General features: G+C 37.0%; 1 protein-coding gene across 1 annotated transcript in view; it reads right to left on the reverse strand.

Moving 5' to 3' along the window:
* The window catches only part of RNF11 (ring finger protein 11), a 39,294-nt gene continuing 25,980 nt past the window's right edge, over window positions 1-13,314 (reverse strand). Inside the window, exons 2-3 of the mRNA XM_049617212.1 lie at window positions 3,774-3,943; window positions 1-2,270 (exon numbers count right to left, since the gene is read on the reverse strand). Of these exons, the coding sequence (XP_049473169.1) occupies window positions 2,099-2,270; window positions 3,774-3,943 (342 nt within the window). The 3' untranslated portion in view covers window positions 1-2,098. The remainder of the gene's footprint in view (window positions 2,271-3,773; window positions 3,944-13,314) is intronic.

A 13,314-nucleotide genomic window follows, 5' to 3' on the forward strand; every position in this document is an offset into this window, starting at 1 on the left:
TTTACAACTGTATTATAACTTTATTTAACTTTAGTAAAAGCCAAAATTGATAGTTCTTAACATGATGTATGGAAATCAAAATTAAAGAATACAAAGTACCTTAAAATTTTCAGCTCAATACTAGTTCCTTCAATATTACTGCCAAACTTCTGTGAAAGAAGCCTTGTAATAAAAACTAACAGAAACATATTAGATGATATTTTTAAAGTTCACTTACCATTTTTAACAATGTAGAAAAAAAGGAAAGTCTGACTATAATACTTGATGACACAGACATGTTTAAGTAGAAAACACAGGATAAAAAAAGTAATATATCACTGAAAATATTGCACAACTTCAGGTGTTTCCTCCAAATTTGCTTTATGTAATTGGGTGGATATAAATTAATAAACAAAAACTTAAGCAAGATACATGTAACAATTTAAAAGAACCTGATAATCTAATTTCTCTCAGTTTTTCTCAATCTCATCTTTAAGTCTTTCCATCATGGGGCTCATAAGAAAATTAACCAACATATGTATACTACAGTCTAGTGTCAAATCTTTAAGAAGGTTTTATGACATACTGAATTCCTCTACAATGCAATAATGGAGAACCCTCAAGATACTTGTGTTTTGTATGTAGAAAAGTGTTAGAGTCAAATAGTCAACTCAATATAAAATAAACATTTCTGATTTGTTAGACTGAGATTGCTTCTCCTTTTGCTAATGAATGATTCTTAACTATAATATCACTGAGCTGAACAAATGTCACCTTTGAGTACATAAGGAAAAATAAACACATGCTAAATGGATAAAACATTACAAACTACATCTTTACTAGACCATCTCTACCTCTAACACTTCAGAAGCTTAGAGATTCAGAGTGCTCTTACATTAACTGCAAGAAAAAGATAAAGGAAAAATTCCTTCTTTGAGACCACAACTATGAAGTCACGTGGTTATACAAATTTTGCATTTGTGTGCAAAACATGAAATACATTTATCTTAATTCTCCCTGCTTAGACTTAGACTTGTCAGTCAGCTAGCAGGACTGTCCTTTCCAAGAAACAGAGACTGAGATGTGTTTTATATAACTTCAATAACCTCAGCACTACAATTATTAAGAGATGCAGTATCCTTTTGCTATGGTTCAAGACAATAAGGGAAAGAGGTCACAAGAAAGAATAAATCAAAACGGTTACAACTGAGCAACTTTTTTCAGTTTCACCATGGTGCCACTTTCATTTTACATAAGCGTGGTGGCATAAGTCAAGCTCAATAAATCAGAAATCTTAATATTTAAAATTTACCTTGACTTTTAATTATTACCATATTAACAACCAAAATAATTAGATAAAACACATAGGAAAGGGTAATAGTAAACCCCACTTTTACTAGAGTTGGTTTCTTGACATAACTCATTTTTTATAGAAAAGGGATAGTGCATCTCAGTTTGCTTACAAGCTAGGAGATCACTTTGAATTCTGCATTTCCTAACTGCAAACAGATATAGCACTTATAACAGGTTATAAATAAACTGGTTTTCAAGCATAGAGCCAGCCCCAACGATAATAATACACTATTTAAAAAGACCTAAGGCAATGAATTCCATTTCCAATGGAAAAAAAGAACTGTGCAAACAAGCTTAAAACTACTTTTTTTTGTGCCAGTGTTATAAAATGTAGCTTTTAATAAAACCTTGACCCAAATGCCAGCAACTTCAGAAAAGAATTTTGGTGGGGGGAAAAAGAAAATTACTTCATGTAGGAAAAACAACCACTATCTTTTTCCTAATCTTCAACACACACAATTTAAACATATACAGCTGCTGTAACACTTTACACAATTCCTATGTACTGGAGCAATAACAAGATCTAAGTACAATTATGTTTTTAAACACTGGGTCAAGGCTTTACATAAAAATACCATCCTACTTTTCCCCCTAAGTTTCTAAAATATCACGTATTTTTTCCCCAACATCTGCAGCCATTCAGGAATTTTTAGGAAACTTTTGTGCATGATCTTAATTCCTAATCCCTGGCTCTTTGGGCTCAGTGACAAAAGATCAAAACCACCAAAAATGATGGTTCACTTAAAGTCAGACGAGAGACCCTGGCTCAATTAGTCTCATAGGACGAAAGCAGTGCTGCATCAACTGGCTCCATGCAAGAGGGGCACGTGAAGGATCTCATCAACCAGTCATCTATACAGTCCAGGTGATAGATGTGCATGCACGGCAGAAATCGAATTGGGTCCCCATACACAAAGTCCATCATACAGATCACACACCTGTTGGGGGTCAGGGAGAGAAATCAGAAAAAGCATGTTTAGAGAAGTCATCTAAAATACTCTTTAAAATCTCATTACAAAGACAGTGTTAAACTGAACAGATGAAAATGGCTTGCCTGTAATCCTACCACCTGAGCATGCAAACTGAATTTTTTCCTAATAAGCATTATTCCATCAACAATCTCTTACTTTGATCCCCTGGAAATGTGCCAAGTTTGAGACCTAACAGAGCAAAGAGGAATGGACCACATGGGGATCAAATCCATTCCTAGAACTGCATTTATAAAGCAGCTACATATTATAGAAGACACCTGAAGAAGAATGTGATGCTTCAAGGTAGGAAGCCATCAGATCAAATTTGTGTACCTGAACTCAGCTTTTAGTGTAAGCCCAAGAGTAAGATAGTTTTCATTTTAATAACTATATGTAAAAACAACCACTATATTCAGCCTACTTACTGGACTGTTATAGTTAAAGATCTCTTCATTAACCCTAGTTTCAAGTTCACTGCATTTTTCTACAGGTTTAAGAAGCAACCCAATACTATAATATTTCAGAAGTCCGTATTCTAGACAGTTTATTATCTTAGGTACTAGTACTAAATAGTGCTATGGCTCAAAGAGCCAAGCATCAACATAGTAAATTAAATTATGTCTTGAGCTCTGAGGACAAAAACTTCCCAGAAGTAAAATTTTATATTCAACTCATCAGGCATAATAAAATTATTCCACGAATTAAGAATAGGTGTAAGATTTTCCAAATTATCACTAAAACTCCTTAACCATCTTAGTGGCTGCATAATCTACCAATGTATTCCTATAAAACAATTTACTTAGCTATACTTCTACTCTAAATAAAACCATGGTGAATATCTTGTGTATAAAGTGCTAAGAGTTGGAGTGAGGTACACATTTTAGGATAGAGCTTTAGAATTAACTGTCTCAAAGGGTATAGACCTGAGAAAGTCTTTGACATATTGCCAAACTGCTTTCCCAGCAGACAAGGCCACCAGCACACTTACACAGGTGAATCATTTTTAAGTGATACATGGACAGGGACAACATATAACATGGTCAGAATTCACACCATTTCATAGCTATTTTTTTTTTAATGAAAATTCTTAATTGCTATATCTTTTTTTTTAATTTTTTAATGTTTACTTTTGAGACAGAGAGAGACAGGGCATGTGTGGGGAGGAGCAGAGAGAGAGGGAGACACAGAATCTGAAGCAGGCTCCAGGCTCTAAGCTGTCAACACAAAGCCTGACTCGGGGCTCAAACTCACTGACCGTGAGATCACGACCTGAGCCAGAGTTGGATGCTGAACTGACTGAGCCACCCAGGCGCCCCTTTAATTGCTGTATCTTAATAGTCTCTTGCATGAACTAATTAAATATTCATCTTCTAAAATGTAGGAGAAAAAAAAAATAAAATGTAGGAGAATATTTTTCAAAAGCAAATCTCTGGAGCTAGAACTCTGAAACATGTATAAATTAAAACTTACTCCCGGATCTTTTTTTCTGATCCATCCCTTCCAGGGTCATAAACTCCTTTAGGCAGATGTTGTATAAGGCCTATTCTTTGAGCTATCCTAATTTGTTCCTCTTCGGTCAGCTGAGTTGCTAGGCGAGTCTGGCTAGGTGTTGGATGGTAGACCGGAACTGGAACTTGTTCCTAAATTTAAAAAAAGGAGAAAATGATTATTTTTTAAACACTGTTTTCTGGGGTAATGTTTTCCGTTTCTTATTTTTTTTGGCTTAGTGGGTGGGAGGGGACCTTGGGGAGAGGTATGCTGGGCTAGTGTGCAGTCGTATGAGATTATTTCACCCTGCCTTTACTTAATAGCATATCTGACCAATTATTATATTTAATTTTTAATTATTTTATTTTTTTACTTTTATTTTATAGAAAGTACAAGTGGGAGGGGGTAGAGGGAGACAGAGAATCCCAGGCAGGCTCCGAGCTGTCAGTGCAGAACCCCATGTGGGGCTCGAACTCACAAACCATAGGAGCATGACCTGAGGTGAAATCAAGAGTTGGACTCTCAACTGACTGAGCCACCTAGGTGCCCCAGGGGATGCTACTTTAGACAGGATGCTCACAAGAAACCTCTCTGATTCGACATTTGAGAAGAGACCTCAATGAAATATGAGGAAGATGGTGCATCTGTGACCTAATGATTTCATTGTGGCTGGCACCATTTCTGAGCCACCTAAAATGGTTTTCCAGAGAACATCTCTACTGAATAGACAGACAACTTCCAATCCATGTATGGAGGTTTCATGGGAAATTTTACGTCAAATCACAACTACCAATTCACTTTAGAAAATGTTACCTCCATTCATCCTTTAGGATCACTCCTCATCTCTATAATTTAAGCACTTGTTTACCAGGTCACTAATATTTGCAACTGTGAGATTATGCCTCCAGGAATAACTGCTTAATCTGTGTTAAGCTTAAAAAAATTCTGTGAAATGATCTCCATAATTATCCAGAACTAGCATCAATTGAGACTGCTTTGAACTAATGGCATTTCTGGTTGAAAATAAAATAATTGAGAGCACTCATAATGAGAAACTTTCTAAGGGCTCAAGTATAAATATCCTTTCCAAACAGAAACTTTAGTGGAAATAAAAAAGAAATTTTAGTGGAAAGTCTCAGATACATATAAATTAGGCTCCAATATTGAATATTTGATTCAAGGAAAAAGACTTTTCCAGTGTCTCCTAACATACCACTTTGTCCTTTTAAACTGGCCTTATTCGTATAAGGCCCCTTTTCTGAGAGTAGTTAGAATTTATCAAAGGCAGTTCAACATTAGACTTTAAATATTCTTTTCTCTGAGATTCAGAACAAATGTTTAATTAAGAATCTCAAAACCCAGGGGTGCCTGGGTGGCTAAGTTGGTTAAGCGTCCAACTTCGGCTCAGTTCATGATCTCACGTTCCGTGAGTTCGAGCACCGTGTTGGGCTTTGTGCTGACAACTCAAAACTTGGAGCCTGCTTTGGATTCTGTGTTTACTTCTCTCTCTGCCACTCCCCCCTCTCACACTCTGTCTCTATGCCACTTAACAGAGTAACCACGTTTAAGCTATTTAACCCATCTGGATTAGATTCTACAATATAGGGTTGCTATAAGGCTTAAAATGAGGAATGGTCAGCCTTGAAATGGCAGGAACTCAAACGGTAGGTATTATAACTATTAATAGTGCATTCAAAGAACTATCATCTACTGTTGCAGGCAAACTAGCTGTTTCCTGTAAGTTCCATGCATTTCCACTTTACTGCCTTTGCTCTTGCTATTCCCCTTACCTTTCCCTGCAGTCCAGTGGTCCAAATTATGCCTTGCCCAGAAGGTTATTGACATGAAGCCTTCCCCAATCCTCCTCCCTACCACCTAGAGTCTGTCTCTAGCCCAGCTTAATTACATAGGTGTTGTCTACCTATAAGAGAAATAGGAAGATTATACAGATTACAGTAAAATGTCAATTAACCAGTGCAGTCATCAAGTGAAAAAAAGAGACTGTCCATTCTTCCAGCTTTCCCAGTAAGTACCAAGCTGACTGCATTTCTCTAGTACAGCTCAAAAGCTTTCTTTCAGCCCTGTATATCTACAGCACTACGAGCACAGGCAATTTTTGCTTTAAAGACATTTTTTTAAATGCATATTTCTATTTTTTTTTTTAATGTTTATTTTGAGAGCGAGGGCACACGCACGAGCGGAGGAAGGAACGGGCAAAGAGAGGGAGAGAGGGAATCCCAAGCAGGCTCTGCATTGACAGCAGGGCTCGATCCCATGAACCATGAGATCATGACCTGAGCTGAAATCAAGAGTCAGACACTTAATCAACTGAGACACCCAGGCACCCCTAAATGCGTATTGCCTTTTAAATGAGCTTTGCACATACACAAAAAATTTTCAGTCTATAGCCCAAATTCAGAATCTGTTACATGCAACATGTATATTAAATTCACAGTTTATGCACTAGAAAAATAACTGATCAGGCTTTATAGTGAATATAAAATTTAAGACCCTGTGGTTATTACTGCTCATAAATATGACTGTTGCATCTTTGGTTTAAATACTCACCCTTTCAAGGTTTTTTACCTCGTAGGCAAACTTAAAATAGCATAAAAGTTTCATGGTTCAATGTGAAAAAGCTCTGCCACTTACTAGCTATAAGAAAAGGCTTGACCATATTTTTTAAACCTCTCTGAGCTTTAGTGTCTTCATGTGTAAAGTACTAGGACCACTGTAAGAATACAATAGGAATTCCAAGTATTATTCCTGGCACAGTAAGATACATAAAAAAGCTAACTGAATGTTAGCTATTATCACTGTAGCTCTACTATTATGACTATGGAACAACATTCCAGTATTTTAAGAAATGGATTGGATTTACAATTTTACATGTCAATTATACCTCAACAAAGCTGAAGTAAAATTTAATTTTTAAAAAAATTGTTTTTTGTTGTTGTTGTGGGGGCGCCTGGGTGGCTTAGTTGGTCAAGCGTCTGACTTAGGCTCAGGTCATGATTTCAGTTAGTGGGTTCAAGTCCCGCATCAGGCTCTGTGCTGACTGCTCAGAGCCTGGAGCCTGCTTTGGATTCTGTGTCTCCCTCTCTCTCTTTCTGCCTCTTCCCTCGCTCATGCTCTTTCTCTCTCAAAAATAAAACATTAAAAAAAAAACTTTTTTTTTTTAATGTTTACTTTTGAGAGACAAAGGACGAGCAGGGGAGGGGCAGAGAGAGAGAGAGAGAGACACAGAATTCAAAGCAGGCTCCAGGCTCTGAGCTGTCAGCACAGAGCTGGGGCTCAGACCCATGAGTGGGAGTTCATGACCTGAGCTGAAATCGGATGCTCAACTGACTGAGCCATCCAGGCGCCCCCAAAATTTAATTTTTTAAAAAAGAAGAAATGGATTGGATTATGGCAGAGCTAAGTAAAAGTTTTCAAAAAGGAACCTAAGAATTCAACTAAGACCAACTCTCATTTTATGGGTCTAAACTGGCATACAGTCACATAATTACTAACAATAACAGAATTAGAATTCAGGTCTCCTTTTTTTTTTTGGTCTCCTTTTTAAGTCATTAATTTCCACTGTACCATTCCTGGTTGCCAGACAGCAAGGAGATTCTGCAAGTTAAATGATTTGGCTTGTGTCTATTTACATTACTATTCACATTACTTTGAAGAACAGTACACTGAAATGACATTTTAAGAAAGCCACAAAAAAAAAGGCATATCTAATAAATGGTTCTATAAAGGTTTTTCATCTATGATAAAGGTTTTATAATTTTTGTAACTTCTAAATTTTAAGAATTTCAAACAATATCAAATCCATCTTTGAAACTATGCCTGTATAGGTTCTATTACTGATAGAAAAATAAACTCCTAAGTCTGATCATACCTTCCTGTCTGTCCTTTGTTTGACACTCCTGAGGGCTGTTTCAGGTAGTTCTTCCCATAAGGCTGGGATGTCAAATTCTGCTACTAGTGGACAGTTTCTCCTTGTTCTCACTTTGGGATATCTTTTCTCTGGTGTCACTTTCTTAAACTACCTGTTCTAAAAAGGTAACATGGCATACTAATCCAATGGGTTTTATGAGCCATATAACTATCTTGTTCAGAGTACTCTTATTTATAATTAGAATATTTGAAACTGAGCTACTATGGTGGAATGGGGCTGGGATGAAATGTGACCTGGGAAGGATGAGGATCCCCATCTCCACCCCCCTACCTGGGGCATGTTTGCAGAATCACACAAATCAACAGAACAGTTTTTCATACGCTGCTATCTAAAAATAAGGAATTTTTAGTCTGAAAAATTAAATCATAAGACTGGACTCTTACTGTGGTGACTGTTAATATCTTTAATCGTCCCTTAAAACCTTTGAATAATCAAGGTAACAGCACCACTTTAGAAGGTGATGATGCAATCATAAGATAACATCAAAGAGCTCTGTAAATGTCAACATTTCTAAGTTATTCTAACCATTTGTTTTCTCCCCATCACCAAATGACTCTGGTTTGCAGACTTTAAGCTAACTGTTATTGCCCCTGGCTTTGGTCCTGGCTTTCTAGCCTGTCCCTGAATACAAGAAATTCTTTGACCTCTGTTGTGACCCCTGCCAGCTCAGTTTTTTACCCTTGGATTACCATTTCCATCCAGGTGAGGCTACACTCCTAACTCTCAGTCCCAATCCATCTAATTTGGCACAAGATGACACATATGAAGTCACACTAGAACAACTGGTATAAGACTATGGGTAATAATGGTCTCCAAAATCCTTGCACGTACCTACTACTACGAACAAAAAAGAATTGTTTTAAATTGTTCTAAGTTGTTTTAGAACTAGTAATTTCTAAGCATGTACTTTTTAAGAGGCTAGATTTCCTTGGTCTTCTGGTTCACATGTGTACGGAGAACAAAGAAAGAACAGAAAAGGAAAGCTCTATGAAGAAACTAAATTAAAACCCTATCTTTTAATTATTCATATTATGAATGTATTTTCTTTGTTATTTTTTGTTAAACAAATGGAACTCTCTAATAAGCACCATTGAGATATTTAAAATGATTCAACATTCTGATTTCAATTTACATACAACTCTTCAGAAAGCCACAGAGAAAAGGAAATGACTAAGAACTGCTGGTATTTTAAAGATGCTATGGCCTCACCCTTCTTAACACATACACCTAATTTTAATCCCATTATAGTTGTTAAAATGGCTTGATGTATGAGTTACTGCTTACTGACTAGGATCCGATGGTATTTTCTAGTTGGCAAAATGTTTTTTTTTTTTTTAATGCTTATTTTTGACAGAGAGAGACAGACAGACAGACAGAGAATGAGTGGGGGAGGGGCAGAGAGAGGGAGACCCAGAATCTGAAGCAGGCTCCAGGCTCCCAGCTGTCAGCACAGAGCCCGACGTGGGGCTCGAGCTCCCAGAGTGCGAGGTCATATGCTCAACCGACTGAGCCACCCAGGAGCCCCCAAAACAGCAATTTAAAAAGATTTGTATTCTGGGGCAGTTCTCACCATTCCCTAATTGATGGCTCACTGTATCTAAACTCCTTGCGTAAACAGTAGGATTTACACTGAACACCTGCTTCCCTCCTGGGAGTCTGGAATCTTGGTATGTAGTAGGCAGTGGGTGCCTACTCAGAATTTCAGGTTCTCCTGGTAGACAACCCTTCACACATACTAGCAAAATTCAATGTTGGGGAAATTAAGTGTATTGTGTGACTGTATTACGAGAGGATTCTTTTGGAAGCTTCTGCCTGTTTCCTATGGACTTACACACCTCTTTTCCTTTGATGACTTTGACTTGTATTCTTTTGCCATAATAAATCAGAGCTATGATTACAACTATATTCTAAGTCCTCCTCTATATTCTGTCCTCCAACTATATTCTGTGAGTCCTCCTATGCAACTGACGAATAATCTAGATAAATGTTTTTAGAGTGATGGGGAGTTCCCCACATTGACTCTTGTTTTCAAAGTTTATTTGGCCATGTTCATTAGAAATTCTCCTTTGTGGGGAAAAGAAAAAAAGAAATTCTCCTTTAGGAAAAAAGGTGCATTTTGACAATGGTGGTTACACAGTACTTGCATTTTATTCCTTTTCTCATATTTAAAAAGACCGAGGGAACTATTATTTTGAACATTATTTATCATAAAGATAAACACTTTTGAGATAGAGATGTTGTTGTCTACAGCCATACCACCCTGAATCCGATCTTGTCTGATATCAGAAGCGAAGCAGGGCCGGGCCTGGTTACTACTTGGATGGGAGATGGAGATGTTGTTTTGGGCTGAACTGTGTCTCCTATAAAATTCTTATGATGAAGTCCTAATCCCCAGCATCTTAGAACGTGACTGTATTTGGAATCACAAATGTGACTGGTTTTGTCCTGGCCTCTTCTTCTGTCCTATAGTCTTCACCTAATAACTAAGTCCATGTTGACAATGGAAATTACCACCTTGATACAAATGATTCATAAATTTATATTCTAGTCTAAACCTCCCTTTTAAATTCCAGTCCCTACTTGACAGTTCAACTCAATGTGCTCAAAGTACCTCAAATTCAACATGTCCAAAACGAACTCCCTCCAAAATCTGGTCCTCTTTTTAGGTTGCCCTATGTCAGTAAATGACATCGTTCTAGTTCTGTAAGACAGAGGCATCCTTCGTACCTCCCTCTCCATTACTCTTCCATATACAGTACATCACCAAGTTCTAGTGAGTTGTCTACTGAAATACTGATAGAATCTGTTTATGTCTTTTCATATCTATTGCCAATACCCTAAGCTCCCATTTTGTCCCTGGTGTACAGTATTAGCTAGCAAAACTTGAATTTGTTCTCTATCCAGAAGTTACAGAGATCCAATTTAACCCTATGCCCTTCTCACACATACCTAAAACCCCTTCACATTTAATAGCTTTTAGGATGGAGGCCAAAGTCCTTAAAAGATTTCCAAAGCCCTACATATTCTGGTTACCTAGCTGGCCCTCCATCCTCATCTAACAACTCACTGCTTTCTAGCCCCACTGGTTTTCCTTCAGCTCCTCTGAAATGCCATGATCTCATCTCTACAGAGTCATAGTACCTGCTGTACTCTACATGAAATATTCTCCTCCGGAGCACCTGGGTGACTCAGTGGTTAAGCATCTGACTCTTGATTTCAGCTGAGGCCATGATCCCATGGTTCACAATTCAAGCCCCGTGTCAGGATCTGCACTGACAGAGCAGAGCCAGCCTAGGATTCTCTCCCTCTGCCCTTCCCTTGCATGTTCTCCCTCAAAATAAACAAACATAAAAAAAAAAAAAAAATACTCTCCTCCATCACCACACTGCGTAAATAATGCCTCTTCTTCCTTCAGAGCTCAATCCAACTACTTTCTCAGAAAACTAACTAACCATTCTCCTCTATTAGAGGCTTTTATACACCAAGTAACATTTCTTCACAGCATTTGTCAAAGTTGTAATTTTACATTTTGTTATAATTTGAGTATCTGTCTTTCCCACCAGACTATAAGATCCACAACAGGAATTGTTTTTGCTCCTCACTGAACCAGCAGATGAAAGGTCTATTAAAAAAATCTTACATACTAATAGCTAAAGTCACCCATTAATTTACTCTAGTGGTTTTTTTTTTTTCATTTTAGTGCTTCTTTACATTTCCTGGAACCCCTAGCCAATAGTGCTTCTTTTAAGTTTATTTTGATAGAGAGAATCCCAAGCAGGCTCTATGCTATCTGTGCAGAGCCTGACAGGGTTCGATATCAGGAACTGTGAGATCATGACCTGAACTGAAATCAGGAGTTGGGCACTTACCCGACCAAGCCACCCAGGTGCTCCCCACCACCAAAGCCAAGTGTTTAATACTTAATAAAGTTGGTGTATATGCCATAATATTGGGATTAGAGTTGTTTTTGTTTTGCTAAGTATATTCTCTAAGAATGACTGATAATAGTACCTACTTCACCACTTCCTGAAATGTGAACCCTCAATGATTTTGAATGCCTCCCGAAATATGTTCACAAAATCATTTCCAATGTATAAAGTCACTTACTACAGAAATAAATACTATGAATCAGTTTATTAAAATCTCAATCACTAAACTGCTAATTAACATAAATGCTGGTGCCTTAATGAGGTATTTTGTGCTTAGGCTAAAAATTAAAAATGTACGTGATTATCTGTGTATTATTTTTATTTCCTCATCACTAGAATATAAGCTTGATAAGGGCAGGGAATGTGTCTATTTTGTTTACCAATATATACTATTTACTCAGCACAGCATCTGACACATAGTAGGGATTCAACAGACTTTATTGGAAAACTGAATACTTTATATCAAAGCACTGATGTTCCTGTAATCCATGTCATATATTCATACCAGGATTTTGTAAACATGCTACGAAAAAATGTCTAATGATTTGGATTAAGCAACAATAAAACCAGAAAGAAAACTCAATACGAATTATAACCAACATTCCTTCTCCAAGTAACAATACCCAGTTTGTTGCCCCTTTCAAATTTCTACCTACCTATCTCATGGGAACTTGAATACGTTCAAAACCAAACTAATGATCTCTTTCTACTTCCACAATCCTTCTCATACTCAGTATTTATATGCCTACTATAGGTTATTGATAGAGAAGCACAGTGGAAAGAGATTAGACATCTCATTTAATCTCGGCTCTGGCATTTATCAGGTATGCAACTCTAGGCAAGTTATTCAATACCTCCAAGCCTAAGATTCCTCCTCAGAAAAAATGAATAGAATACCTATCTTAAAAGAGTTTTTCAAGGAATAACTAAGAAAATATAAATAAAGTACCTACTAACATAGGGACTCAAATTTGGGCCTTCCTATAACAACATCACTACCCTTCCGAATTCCTCTGACTTTCCCCCCTTCCCTTTATCTCTATCATCTACATAAACGTCTATAACTACCATTCTCTCAATGTTGTTAGGAGACACACGTGTACTTTCCCTGTGAGCTTAACGTTTGATAAAGGGGGAATTCACAATAAGAAGCAAATATATTTCAAATAAATTTAAACACTATTTTTCTCCTTAATACTTTAATTCTCTACGCCTTCATGCAAAACAAAAATAAAATGAGAGCCAAAAAAAAGCATTTGCCATAAAGAAAAAGAATTTAAAATTAAAGTGTGTTAGGAAAAGAAATGCAGCATCACAGAAGGGGGTAGAACAGAAAAAGAACAAAGGATTACAAAATATGCTGAGACAGAGCAAAGAGAAAACACAGAGCCGGTCACATAAAAAAGCAAGGTTTGACCTTCTGATGAGAAAAATCTCTGAAGCATTCCAGTTGTTTGTTAATATATAATGAAGCATCTATAAAATGATGAAGGCAGAAAAATATAAAGGGCACTAATCTTAGGGAGTGTACAAGCCAAGAAAGAAACATATCAAAGGGTAAACATGTCTATTTGAAATGCAGTGCATTAAAAGTTGGACTCAATTTAGGGAATTGAGTTTTCAGAAACTAAAACAATGCAGTGGG

Source organism: Panthera uncia, assembly GCF_023721935.1.
Source record: "Panthera uncia isolate 11264 chromosome C1 unlocalized genomic scaffold, Puncia_PCG_1.0 HiC_scaffold_4, whole genome shotgun sequence".
Classification (NCBI taxonomy): domain Eukaryota; kingdom Metazoa; phylum Chordata; class Mammalia; order Carnivora; family Felidae; genus Panthera; species Panthera uncia.